Here is a 14,342-nt window from a genome sequence, read left to right on the forward strand (position 1 = left end):
TCACTTTGTCATTATGGGTTATTGAGTGTAGATTGATGGGCAAACATTTTATCCACTTAAAATGAAGTCTACAACACAAGAAAGTGTGCAAAAAGTGAAGGGGAATTGCAGGGAGCCGGAGTTTGCATGTGGGTAATGAAGAGATGCCAACTGTTCCCAGCTCTTTACGCTCACTCAGAGATACGGCATGATCAGCTCTGCCAGATCTCCCCCATTCACCAGACTGACTCACACATGCAAGCACACATACATGTTCAGAGCTACCAACTTCCTCGGTTGATAGCCACCACAAGGTCGTTGACCTCCTTGCTTGTGTTTGGCTTTGGAAGACTTGGTTCTGCTAATAAAGAGAGAATAGTTCACTGCTAATCTTCTTCAATCAGCAAGACCAAATAGGAGACACTGCTAGACGCTATAGATTCTACTCCATGTAATGAACACACATAAGTGAGTGTGTGTTTGTATGTGTGTGCGTGCGTGCGCGTGTGTGTGTGTGTGCTTGTGTGAATGCATGTGTACGCATGCATATGTGTGTGCTTGCGTGTGTGTGGGTGTGTGTGTGAATGAGTCAGTCTGGTGAATGGGGGAGATCTGGCAGAGCTGATCATGCCGTGCCTCTGAGTGAGCGTGAAGAGCTGGGAACAGCTGGCCTCTCGCTCGACCCCCAGCCCGTGTGAATCACCCGCCCAACTCCAGGGGCCCCTCTCCCCCGCTGCCCGCAGGACACCTCAGGCAGGCCAGAGGAGGACGAGTAAGACGAAGAGGGGGGAGGAAGGCCTGAGTGACTCAGTACTAGACATATTCCCATCAGAGTGAATTCTTATATATCCATGTCTCTGGCAGGATGTGTCATCGAAAGGCAGCTATACTGTGGCTGTCTGCTTCAGGGACCTGAACAACGGGTCTGACCTATCACCGAGCTGAATCCCTCCTGTCACAGGGCTGGGTCCCCCTGTCACAAAGGGTCAGCCCTGTCACAGAGCTGGGTCCCCCCTATCAAAACAGGTCCACCCTGTCACAGAGCTGGGACCCCCCTATTACAACGGGTCCACCCTGTCACAGAGCTGGGTCCCCCCTGTCACAAAGGGTCAGCCCTGTCACAGATCTGGGTCCCCCCTATCAAAACGGGTCCACCCTGTCACAGAGCTGGGTCCCCCCTGTCAGAAAGGGTCCACCCTGTCACAGAGCTGGGTCCCCTTCTCGCAAAGGGGCCAGCCTTACGCAGAGCCCATGGCTGCCCAGCAGATTGTCTGAGCTTTTCTGCCTGTATACTGATTACATTTCATTATCGCAGCATCATTGCATGGCAAATCCTTTGTGCACTGTGCCACTTATAGGAGCTTATGGCCTTTTACACTTTAGCATGGGAAATGGAACAATGTGGAGGCCTCTCTTGTATGAGCATCCTAAATATACTAAATATAGCTATGAGCACAGTTATAGCTGCTTTGGCTCTGCAGTGAGAGTAAAGGGAGTGATGTGAACACAGGCGCCCCTATCGCAGACAGACCTGCCTTGCTCAATAGCTGGCAGGGTTTCTGTTCCATAGCAACCCTCACGGCAGCACTGTTTGGCAGACGGGGCCGTAGACATGTGGAAACTGTGTCGGGGGGTTTTTGTGAAGCAGTAATAAGCTCAGTCCCGCAGGAGGGTGGTTAAAGGGGTGGGGATGGAACCGCGAGGCCGTCCACCACCGTCCGTCCGCCCGCCGTGCTCGCTCCACGACATTCCACGCCGGCCAGACCTCGGGGTTTTGGCTTTTCTGTGCGGCGTCAGTCGCCCGGGAGGCCCGGCCGTTTCTCCGTGGAGAATCCGCAGGCTACGGTCACCAGTAATTTGCTGAAACCTCTAAGTCCCGCAGGAGGATTAGCGGGGGGAGAAAAACATAGACGAAGGCAGGGGGGGGAGGGGGTACGTGAACGAGTGATCTGGCACATCTGTTTTCTCCGACAGGGCTCGGATTCCTCGTCTTCCAGGTCACCGTCTGGGGAAAGAGCGCTAGACCGAGGCCTCGCGAACGGACGCGTGAGCGTCCCGGTGTAATGACGCGCGTCTGTGCCGGCCCCCGGCGACGGAATCGCATCTCAGTCTGCCGTCGCTTTGATCCGCAGATGAAGGGGGGCGGCCAGACTGAGATGCAGATCTGTGGCAGATAAGATAGTGTGTTCGGTACAGTGGACGCTTTTGTGACTCGGGGCCTGGTGTGCGTATGCCGTCACAGGGAGAGAGAGGGAAGGAGGGAGTGAGGGAGAGAGGGAGGGAGGGAGAGAGAGAGGGAGGGGGGAGGGGGAGAAATTAGTGCTCCGTTTGTTGTGGCTGGGCTCTCCGTAGCATGGCCCGAGCCTGCAGGCTGCATTACACATTCCTGTTTCATTCGCCCTGCCAGGGACCGACTTGATTAAAACGTGACGAATGCTCGTTCCTGTTCACTCTCTCTCTCACTAGATTTTTTAAAGTAATTAATTTATGCGCTTATCTATTCGTTCACTCGTTCATTTATGACGAGCGAAAGGTGAAACGGATTAAATTTCAACTTGCCCTTGCTCCGTGAATCTAGATTTGAAAGCTGCCAGCAACATTGAGTAGATGGAGGAAAACGGCTTTTATGAACTGCAGTCATTCAATGAGAATGCTGCAAACCACTGAGGACATTAATACAGGAAAAAGGGGTCATGGAATTGGATCAAATTGTGCCCTTATATTCTTTTTTAATATTCTTCTTTTGAATACTTGAGGAGTCTCGAGCTATGGTAACATATTTGCTGCTGGCATGCTCATAAATCATATTCTCGTATTCTATTCAAATTTACACATTTGAATGCCTAATGTCTTGCGTCATCTGCTTTTTGCTATGGTCACAAAAACCCTTATATTATTTTTTGGTGGGAATGGGGAGCATGTTCTTGTGCACATCGGAATATGCACTCTAATGTCTTGTTGTGATTAGGCTTGAGTGGTTTTGCGAACATGGCCGAATGAGTTTTACCAGATGTATTTTTTGCCTGGATTCCCGCCCTCGGAACTCTTGTTTTTGAAGGCACAGTGCGATATTTAGCAGTGAAATGGAGCATTTGCAAAGAGCTGCATACATCTCTTTGTGAGAAAGCAGGGCAGGGGTAAGGAACATACCGGAAGAGCCAGAGAAGTGCCAGAGCTGATGTACAGCCAGAGGCAGGACTGAAGTGGCTCAGTGTGAATGAGCTGGGCCAAGGAGGCCAGGGGTCACAAGGGGCGGGGACGGCGGCCATTATGTCTTCAGTTCCCTTTCACTCGTCTCAGACTCGGTTCAAAATTAATTTGTTTCAGTCAATTTCACCCTCTGACACCGCAGGTCACGACTCAATTAGCCGGGACTCTCGATTAAATGCAGTGTTTGTTTTTTCTGTTTTGTTCACCACGAGTTTGGAGCGTGATTGTCCAAAAAAAATAATAATGTCATTAGCAAATTGGAAAAAAATAAAAACATATTTGTGGTTTTTATAACTACATAGTATATTTATGTATTTCTTTTGTTATTTCGTTATTTATTTACAAAGTTAACAACCGTTTGTGAATAAGCCCTAGGCTACAATCCAGCTCCAGCTGAATCCTCAATTGACAAGTCGATTTTCCAAATCATCTGGTTCAATTTGGAGCTGAACCCAGATGTTTATTTAAGCTGGGAGGCGGGGGGGACCATGTGGTCACAAGATTTGTCAGATTAAATTGTTTTAGTGCAAAGAGTTAACCCCCAACTCATCAGTGTAGTTTGGGAATAGGGAAGGTGTTGTTCTGTGAAGTGTCAGTCATGGCCGACACACTGGTCCACAGCAATCAGACTCAACCACAGACACATCTGCACCACTGCTGCTAAACCAGAGTTTACAAACCAACAGCCAAAGTATTCCATTATTAAGCTTTTTTTTATTGTCCCAGTTTTCTTTTCCCACCAACGACAGAGGTCTGCATTTAATCAGCATGTGTTTTTAACTGGCTTACAGTTAGTTTCAGTGATTGCCAGCCAAACTGTGTTGTGAGAAAGGCAGCCCTTCTTTTCACTGTAAGTCCGAGTTAGGGACGAATGGCTGCTGAATCCATGGCAAACTCGCGGAAACTCCCGCCTAGAGCCCCAGTGGTTAACGTTGTTTAAAAAAAAAGAAGGAAAAAAGACTATCCAGAGTGCCTGTAATCCCTCTTTTATTAACTTATTGTTGTTTCGCAAGCCAAGTTCCCCCTTATGGGAAGGACTTTAAAAGTCATTACTCAAGCAGAGACAAACAAAAGCCAGTGGCAAGACCTCCTTGGCAGGCCCTGCACAATAACAAGATGGGGCACGGCTCTGCACAGAGAGAGCCTCGTCTCCGGGCCCCTGACCCGGGGCCCCTGCGCCGCCCTCTTTTATTGTTAGCCGTGTTTTCGTAGGACTCTCTTCGCTCCCGCCGCTTCCGGTCCCCTGCGGGGCCACGTTTGACCCGCCCGACATTAACCCTCACCTTCCCCCCCGCCGTCCCTTTGAATTATTTCAAAGAGGATATGAGGTGAAAACGACGGCGTGTTTTTAATTTGAATATCAACGAGGTCTGCTCCGCCCGTGTTTTGAAGCGCTGTCTCGCCCCTCCTTGTGAGGCCAGAGGGATTGTTTTACCTGCTCCGGCGCTGCAGGCCCGGCGGCTGAAGTCGGCCGGGCGAGTGGAAACCGAACGCCGCGCCGTGAGCTGCAGAACACATGCTCCATTGACGAGATGAAAAGGCTGCGGATTGATTTAAAGGCTGTAATTAAAGCCGGAACAAATTGGAAGCAAAATGAGAAATGGATAAGGAAATAAGGGCAGAAGGTGACGGCCGGCAGTGGTGTGCGGATACCACAATGCTGCTGTGGATGAGAGGAAGGACTGATGGCCCCCAGGGAGATCTGTCCCACTGGCCCAGATTGTTCCTGTGTGTGTGTGTGTGTGTGTGTGTGTGTCTGTCCAGGCAGCATATGGGAAAGCACATGTACTAATGATGTAAACAGACCAAAACAAGGCCCTGTTAGTCCTCTTGAGGAATGTCTGTTTTTTTTAGATGGGTTAAGAAAAAACAAATGCTTCCTCTACTTGTGTCAGTGCCTGTGAGCAATGTCGGCAGTTAGTGTATGACAGGTAAGATACGATTAACAAATATCTGGTTCAACTGACTGTTTTTTGTATAGCTATTTAATAGCTATTAGCTATTAGATTGTCTCTACATGTATTTGAAGTAAAGTACCTCAAGTATTAAGAGGGCCGCATTGAGTGACCACCTATATAAAAGCACATGAATACACTCTCAATTCTCATAAAACTCCGTTATACATACTTCAGTAAATATACTTTAAGCCAAATTGTTACCATACTTGAGTTACTGAGTGAGTTTATACAAGCTTTCTTTCTCATATTAGTTTCTTGGGCCTGGCTCTCTCCAGGTTTGATGTTATATACATCAGCTGGTCTGAATCTGGCACTCTTCAGCAACCCTTGCTCTACTCCCAGTCCAGCCCTCTGATCAACACAGAGCATAGCAGAGAGGAGGAGTGGACCAGCCCGTTAAAATTTTATTTAGATTTATAAAGTCACACAATTGCTTTGCCTTGCGCTTGTCTGACTCCTTTGCGATCAAATTCAATGTTGATGAACCCTTTACAGCCAAGCTGGCATACATATATTCTGTGTGTGTGTGTGTGTGTGTGTGTGGTGTTAAGCAGCACTGATAAAAAGGCAAACGCGCCTCAGAGTAAGCAGCACTTCACCCCTAATCCGCAGGTCCCTCCTGCAAGCCACAGTGAAGGTAAACGGGGCTATGAGGTTTACAGCCCGTCATCCTTCCACACTATTTATTCAGCTCCACTGCGGTGAATTAATACTTTACTGGGAAGAGGTTTGTTATGGTTCCGCTTGAGTGAATGGTAAATAACTCTTCACAGAGCTAGCAGGTTCAACATTGGGACAGCGGTGTGTTATTCGCATCCACATCCAGTGCTTCCTCCGGTAACAGGAGAGGAAGGATGTTTCCGTATGATGTTTACTATATTACATTGTGTTTCTGGGGGGGTCGGTCATTTTGCGATGGTGCACAGGTAACTAATCAGTTATTGGCTCAGTAGGCAACTACAGACCAGTCCTCTGAGTTAATTTATCTTCCTGGAAATTGTTACAATTTGTTACCGAAAACATTCAAATTAATTGGTTAGGGTCTCCTGGGTGGCAAATCTAGCTGAAACGCTATTTGTTGGTTCAATGACTTGCGTATTGAATACTGACCATGGCCTGAGCTACACACAATTAGCTATAGTGTGGGAGGGTTTTCATTGACTGAGTTTCCCCAGGGGAAATTTACAAAAATGTGATAAAAGTTGGTTCATAAGAAATAAGAAATATTGAATAAATAAATGGCCCTGGGCTGAAAATCTCTACTTAGCAAACCAGCCTTTGAGTTTGTACATTTCATTTGCCATTTCTTTTTGCAAAGCGGTAAATTACTGTGGCAATTCAGCTTAAGCACCTTGCTGGAGGGTATAGAAGCAGTGTTTCTGACCATTTCCGAGACACACTCGGGAAATGTCATTTCCTGCAGAAATGATATTCATTGAATTGGCTGAAACTGTTTAGGCTTCTTGAGTGTCTCAGCAAAGGCAGACATGGAGCCTGTACATGGGCTAGGGGCGATGGACTTTTTCCAGGCACGGCACCGCATATTTAACATTAACATGGGGCGCCAGTGGCGGCTGCTAGTTTTTACAGCCTCACAAATGCTAAAAAAGCCCTGGCTGTTGGCCTCAGAGGAGGGACCCTCAGAAGGTCCCTGCAGAGGCCCCGTGCTTTCCGCAGTCCTCCAGAATGCCCTTTCCATAGGCTGATTTTATGGGCAGTGTGGTTCTCTCATAAACCGTATTCATTGCCCCATAGGCAGACCGATTTTGTCACGGTCGCAGGGCAAAAAGGAACACTTAGAGTTTCTCTGTTTCTCTCATCTGACTGGTTTTTACCTCCTTTTTTCTTCTATGCAGAGTCATTCCACACCAAGTGAACAAATGGCTCCCACCTTATGTTCTCAAATTGAACTCTAAAGGGCATAGACATCGTTTTATATGAGTTATGAGATTTCTTTTTTTTGCTGAAAGTTTTTTCTTTTAATTTTAATTATTTTCTGGGTTATGTTTTCTTGCATATTTATAGTGCCAAAATTGGGGCTTGCAGTATTTTAGGAAGTGCATAGAACATAGAAGAGTGTTTTGAACAATTGCACACATGCTGATGTACAAGTAACAGGTTGACTTGTGGAGGTACATTTGTGCAACTGACCTTCACTGAATTTGGTGTAAAGTTCATTTTGCTGCTGAAATATATGTATTTTTGGTCCTCGGACTACTGTTGAAACAAGTTATACCAGTATAAACAATGCCTTGAAAATACTTACAGTCTTGAAAAACTTTGCAGTCTTTCATCATTCATAAAAAGCAACAAATATAGACAATTACAAGAAAATCTGAGACTATGAGGTGGGTTGTTTTTCTAAAATTGTTTTCTAATTGTTTTCACATGGAATGACTGCACTTCAAATAGAAACTCTCGTCTCAGTATTCCTCTGGGATCCGCTTTCCGGCAGGAGCTGAAATGAGTAAAGATAGCAGCAATTCTGCTTGCTTAAGGACTCGTGTCCGTTCACATTGCAGTGCCTGAGCTTTGCTCTGACTGACTCTTAAGAAGAACGATTGAGAGGCCACGGCAGGCCGCCCCCAGCCCGCCCTCTGTAATCCTGCAAAGACTGCTGTTAGCAGTCAGCAGCGCAGGGTTATATGGGGTATGCGGTGTAGCAAAGATGGGATGGTAGAGCCAGCTGGAATGCACCAGCTCCCATGGAGTTGTGGAGTGTGAAAACAGGGCCTTGAATGTATTCTGCCATGGGAAAGAGCAGAGAGGGAGGGAGGGAGCGAGAGAGACAGAGAAGGAAAAGAAGACACTGGGTCCAGTGTTTGAGTCGCACGATTCTTCACGCTCGCTGACGGGCATAATAAATCCACTACGGCGGAGAGGAGTCTTAACGCATGTGGCCATTTTACCTCCACAGTGACAAGGTTGCGAGAGAGATAGAGAAAAAGAGAGAAACAAATAGGGAAAGAGAGAAGGAGCATTTTTTCAAGAACAACAGCTTTTGGGTTTTGTTCTGGTAGATCTGCCTGCCACCTTATTGCCGACACATCTTACATCTTACTTATGTACCTTTCAATTCCACGTGGAGACACTTTTACATCCCTTAGAGCATCTGCTAATAATTAGACTAACAGCTGTGCTTGCAGCTCTTCCATTCCAATGCATGTTTGATCAGTTACACTTTCTGACTGACATTGGCATGGACCACAGACCACAAATTCTGGTTTAACCATTCACCCCACCCTCATATGTGGGAGACCCCTAAAAATCAGAGGACATTTTAGTAAGACTTGTATGCTTGCATTGGTTTAGCTTTTTCCTCTGCATGTGCAGTGAACATCACTCCATTTATCTGAGGGTTATCCAGTCTTTTTTACTTTTATTCTCCAGTCTTCTTTATGGAGTGTGGAGGTACTCTTGAGGTACTAGGCAACCTATAGCCTAGTGGCTAAGGTGCTTGACTGGGAATCTGAAAGGTTGGGGTTTCGAGTCCCAGTGTAGCTGCAGTAAGATCCGTGCAACAGTTGGGCCTTTGAGCAAGGCCCTTAACCCCACATTGCTCCAGGGGGATTGGCCCCTGTCTAATCAACTGTAAGTTGCTTTGGATAAAGGCATCAGCTAAATAACTGGAATGTAATGAAACCCAATTGGCATCAACAGGGAATCGCATCTGTGTCAAAGTGGAGTGAAGATGCTCTGCGTAAGATCATGTGTTGAAGCTCTCAATTGAAAATGAAATAGCCCTCCTGAAGTCAATATGTTTTGTAGTTTCTTTTACGCTCATGTTTTAGTTTTTCTGTTAAAATTGTATTGTAAATTGAAAGTTAAGTATATATAATGGAATATTCTGCAAGGCAGAAAACGTCTGGTTAGGAGACACTGTTCTGCTTGTACACGGTTTACTCAGTTCCTCAGATGGCTGATGTGGCAGAAAGTAAAGAATAACATTTTCTGAGGCAATTAAACAAGGTAGACAAAGTATTTGGTACAGCATGCTCACCTGTGCAGATCCTGTGTATTACACTGACCTTATTGGCTTCAGCATGGCAGTGTTGTTTACTCTGCTTAACTGCACCAGGTTTTACTGTATGTGTTACTGATCTCAGTATCTTATTATCTTATCATATCTATTTTGTTTTCAAAAATCCATTTGTGCATGCCCATGATCATATGCATTTGTGTATGTTGCAGGTTTGGTGTGTGCGCGTGTGTGCCTGTAAGCATGTGTGTATGCATGTGCACCTGTGTATGTGCAGCTATGTTGGTCGAGGATGTAATTGCCCTTTAATGCAGACCTTGTTTTGGCTGCTTTTCTCCTCCCCAAACATTTTGGTGAGCAATCTTTTATTTATTTGGCCCATAAAAGTCATAAAATATATGACATTAATCATGTTTTCCTGGTTTTACTGGTGTTAAACCCATGCCCTTTGATATGTTCTCTGGGGGAATGCTTAAGAATTTTTGAAAGAGTAGGTGTCTTTTCAAAAGAACCATCTCAAGCTGAAAGGCCTTTTCATTTTTTTGGAGTTTGTGCAGTTCCATCAAAATTCCAGAGTATTAATTATTATTTCTGGGGCACCCATCCTAATAGTGGCTGCTTTAAATGGGGAAGCTAATCTTCTTGGACACTTTTTTTTTCATGTCTGTATCATTTGATCTGTTGAACAGCACTACATGTGTGTGGCTAGGGGCTGTTCTAGTCTATTGAGACAGGAAGTATAATGTGGTTTATAGCTTACATAATAAAGGGTTCTGGGACTTTTTATATTTTCTGTCATCTGGCTCTGTCAATGGGTGACGTAAACTTACTGTACAGCCAAACAAATCCACTGTCTGATGATTGTTCTGAATGAATGCTGTTTTTTTCAGGCTTTCTTTTTGTCTGTTGACTCACAGGTGGTGCCTCCTTCTCTTCAGACATACAGAAGCCTGAGAAATTAAGCGACAGAGAGAGAGAGAGAGACCACATCTGTGAAAAGTATTAAGCCAGCTGTTCCAGTGGAGCCTGTCCTGAGCGAAGTGGAGCAGAGAGTGTCTCGTTGCCTGGAGGCCTCTGCCACAGACAGGGGATGTGTGGAAGAGCCAGGCCTATCATTAGGCCACTGGGCCAAGCTCTGAGGAATGGATAGTGGCATCAGCCCAGCAAAAGGTGTAATTGCCTTCTTAACCATGGAAAACAGGTTAATGACTGTCGTGTGAGGCCCTGGAGCCCTGCAAGCTCTTGCGTGTGCAAAGCAGAAATCAGTCTGAAGACCCATCTTTAACTGTGGTGCCTGTACGCAAAATCTTGTTGTTTTTTGTTGCCAGTCACTGAAATGATTTTCTGAAAAAGGCAAAACAAGAAAAGCAAATACAACTTTCCGTGTGGTGAAAATTGTTTTGGCCCAGAGGGGAGCAGACAGAAGAGGCCATGGCAGCAACATACCGCATTGTTGTCAGCAGCATCAACTGCTACAACAGTGTGATGGTGGACCGGCGTGTTCAGCATGCAGTGCACTACTGCAACGGACCGTGCCAGGCACTGAGACATGGGCTTGACTGCACCGTGGCCCACCGCAGCACCTGCTCCGAGCTGCTTGAGGCTCCTGCCACCCCCGCCCCTGGCTCCCGCCCCTCCAGCATCCACGAGCTGGTCGGTAAATTCTCAGCTGTCGAAAATGGATTCGCTGGCCCCGGAGCCACCGCCGGTGAGGATTATCACCAGGCTCTCCCGGGAGCTCCGAGGGTCAAAAAAGGACTGTCAGTCCAGAGTTCTGCGAGCCTCAAGGATATCACTGGGGAGGCTATCAATTTGGCAAGTGGGAAAATCAAGGAGTTCTCCTTTGAGAAGATCAAGTACTCTTCTAGCCATGTCACCTTCCGGAAGGGTCGGAAGGTTCGGCCAGACTCCTTCAGCCGCAGGTCTACTGACCTGGACATAATTTACGGACACTTTGCTGGCAATGATGAGAATTGCCCGCCCTTTGGCCTGCTACAGAAGTCAGTCCTGGAGGAACACAAGCTAAGCCGTAGCGCCTCATTGGAGCAGAACCTCAACAGCGTGGCCACGTTGTACCTCAACAACTTGACTGAGGAGAACCTCATCGCCCACATCCTGGAGAAGACTAAGACCGACAGCAACGCCTCTGGTGAGGACATCAAGGCCTGCTTGGACATCCTCCTCAAGTGTTCAGAGGACCTAAAGAAGTGCACCGATATCATCAAACAATGCATCAAGAGGAAGTCAGGGAGAGGAGAAAGTGATGAATCCAGCAACCCTGAGCTCCTCTACAAGAGTGTGATGACCCGGCTGTCTAGCTACCTGAAGAAGCTCCCTCTAGAACTTGAGATGGGGAGGTCAGGGAGGCAGGAGCAGAGTGACCTGGCGGAGCTAGTCAACAGCCTGCATGGCCTGCAGCAGGGACCCTTCTCCCCCATATTTGGCAATGAGCAGCCGCCCAGGTACGAGGATGTCGTCCACTCCCCTCCCCTGACCAAACCTCCCTCCTCCTCCCAGCCTGAATGCCAGATTCCCCCTCGGGAGCCTGGTGGCACCGTGAAACCTGCCCCTGTCCTGCCCTCTCACACCTCAGCTAACGGGCCACAACATAGCATTGCAGTGTCTGCCACTCCACCCACAGCTCTATCTCTCAGTGTCCCAGTCAGTGACAACTTCTCCTCCACCACTTCCCTGCTGTCATGCAGCAGTGACAGTATTTGCAAGGACTCCATGGAGGCACTGTACATAGAGGAGGATGTAGATGTGGGCAGGGCATTTGACCGGGAGATCAGGGGGGAGGGGAGGTACAGCCTGGGCTTCACTGAGGGCCGGCAGTTTGCCAAAAGGCCCAGCATCCTCTCCGAACCTGGGGCAAGCATCTCAGACAAGCTACCAGAGAGCAGTTGGAACGGGGTGTCATGCAAGCCAAAGATGGAACCCTTTTTGCTGAAAGGAACCAGCAAGACACACATCCCCCTGAGGAACACAGTGAGTCCAGAGCCAAGGCCCTTCCAGTCCCCAGCACAGAGTGGCAAGGATGATGACATCGATAAGCTGTTGATGGACTTGGAATGTCTCTCTCAGAACATAGACAAAGAGACTCCCTCCTTAGGCTCTGACCTCAGGAACTGCAACCAATTAATGGGCTCTCCTCAGCCAGTGACCTCAGGGAGCAAAAGCCTGGCTGCTGTCCATGCAACCCCATCACCACCACTGCCTACAAAGGACCATGAGACCGGTGGGGGAGCAACTGATGGGGGCATAGGTGAAAGTGTGGAGGATGATGGGGCACTGCTGCTCCGGATTCTGGAGAGCATCGAGAGTTTTGCCCAGGAGTTAGTTGAGAGTGGAACAGGTACAGGAACCCAGTCCAAGGAGAATGAAGTAATGCGTCTCCTCCAGGGCACACTGTCTACCACCAGCAAGGCAGAGATGACACTGTTGCAGGCTGGCCCAAGCCCTGACCCTGTCCCCAGCCCCACCCCAAGCCTTAGCCCTGCTCCTATTACCATGAGTGACACTGGCTCCACCCTCTTGATCCAGCAAACTCCAGAAGTCATCAGGGTGAGTAAAATGATGCAATCCGTTTCCAGGCCATCTCACTCCTGGCATCACAACCTGTCTGTATTCATACCATCAATCATAAGTACATTGCCTTGAATAGGAATGAGCTCCAGGACCTTGTAGTCGTAGTAATAGCACAACTATATACAGTAATATTTACATTGTCTCTAATCTAATCTCTGATTGTCTAATCTGCACCGCAAAAGTCACAGATTTCCAGATTGTTGAATTTAGAATTTAGCCAGGTCAGGACACCATGTGACATCTCTGAAGACAGCTCCTGCTGCTGTAGGTAATAATGGACCTCATGGCTCCATGTGTGAACCTGTCTGATAAACTGCCTCAGGTTCTCCCTTCACTCTGTATCCCAGCCAGGCCTTGTCACCATTTCAAATCTGCCTCGCTAAGCACTTCTTTATAGCAAAGCAGAAAGGAATGAAACCTGGTGAAAACACTATTCAGGCGGATGCTCTTTCTGCAGAACAGGGGGGCTTTGTGCTTGGCGGAAGTAGAGCCCGACTGACCTTTAAAGTAATTGAAGCCATGTGTTAATGCGGTATGGGGACCATTAGTCGCACTGTTGCTTCTGTGATGCAAATAAGACGGCGGGGTAATCTGGCAGCGGGACGTGGTGGTACTTGTGAAACTGGCTGTGTCATCCCACTGAATTCAGCATGACCATAAGAGGGCTAATGGTTCCTTTGGTTCTACAGTTCTGTGGCATGCCAGCTTATGTTATGGGGCTTGCCACTGTTGGGATGCAAATTGTTTAAATCGAGAATCTTGTGTGACAACATTAGTTTGGAAATTACAGTCTGTGAGCCATATGTCCTATCTGGAATGCAAGTATTTGGGAGGCTGACGGAAGCAACCCTTGACACATGATTAGCGGAACAAATCAGCAATCTACGCTGGATATTTGTCAGGAAATGCATTAAAATGGCTTCTGCTCAGCAGACACTTTCTTTGTCTCATGAACAGTTTTCAAATGGCATGGTATTCGTATTTACTCTTCTGTCCACTGAGGAATAGGCTATGCTGTAACGTGCATTGTCAGTCTTGTTTGTGAGGTTAATGGCAGTATCTGTTTAAAAAATGCATTGGATGATTGCAGTGGAGGTCGGGTTGTACAGTAGCCGGCCTTAGCACCTGACTCTGGGTAAGTGAGCAGATTATACAGTGACTTTTGGCAGTGGGGGAGTGGAGACCCGCTGGGATTATGTTACACTCAGGGTCTGGCTGTCAACGTGCACCCATTTTCTAAACATCCATCACAGGACTGAGTACTAGGTGAAAACAAAATAGAACGCCGGGTTACTATAAGTAGGGGGCCCAAGCCTGCAGAAAGGCATACACTGTGAAGTTGACTCTTGTGGTGTGTGTGTGTGTGTGTGTGTGTGTCTTGTTTTTTTAACAGGAGCATAGCTGATCTTCATAGGTTTTGTCTTCCCACAGAGGTCATAGGTTACTGGGAACCATCCACAGCACCCTGATGGGCCCCCTCACAGTCCCATATTAACCCTGTAAATGCCGTAACTGCTGATGACTCCAACTCCCCCTTCCCCCCCAGCCCTTACCCTGACTCCCTTATTCTCCCTCCTCGGGTAAACCATGACTTGTTTATTTACTGGACTCTGTAACCTGAAGCCTGG

The 14,342-nt window shown here is 47.4% G+C and overlaps 1 protein-coding gene across 1 annotated transcript in view; it reads left to right on the plus strand.

Annotated features, from left to right (window-relative positions):
- ppp2r3a (protein phosphatase 2, regulatory subunit B'', alpha) overlaps nucleotides 1-14,342 on the plus strand; it is an 82,704-nt gene that overhangs the window by 36,383 nt on the left and 31,979 nt on the right. Inside the window, exon 3 of the mRNA XM_061242113.1 lies at nucleotides 10,044-12,690. Coding sequence (XP_061098097.1) covers nucleotides 10,558-12,690 — 2,133 coding nt within the window. The 5' untranslated portion in view covers nucleotides 10,044-10,557. The remainder of the gene's footprint in view (nucleotides 1-10,043; nucleotides 12,691-14,342) is intronic.

The sequence above is a fragment of the Conger conger genome, chromosome 5 (assembly GCF_963514075.1).
Source record: "Conger conger chromosome 5, fConCon1.1, whole genome shotgun sequence".
NCBI classification, from domain to species: Eukaryota; Metazoa; Chordata; class Actinopteri; order Anguilliformes; family Congridae; genus Conger; species Conger conger.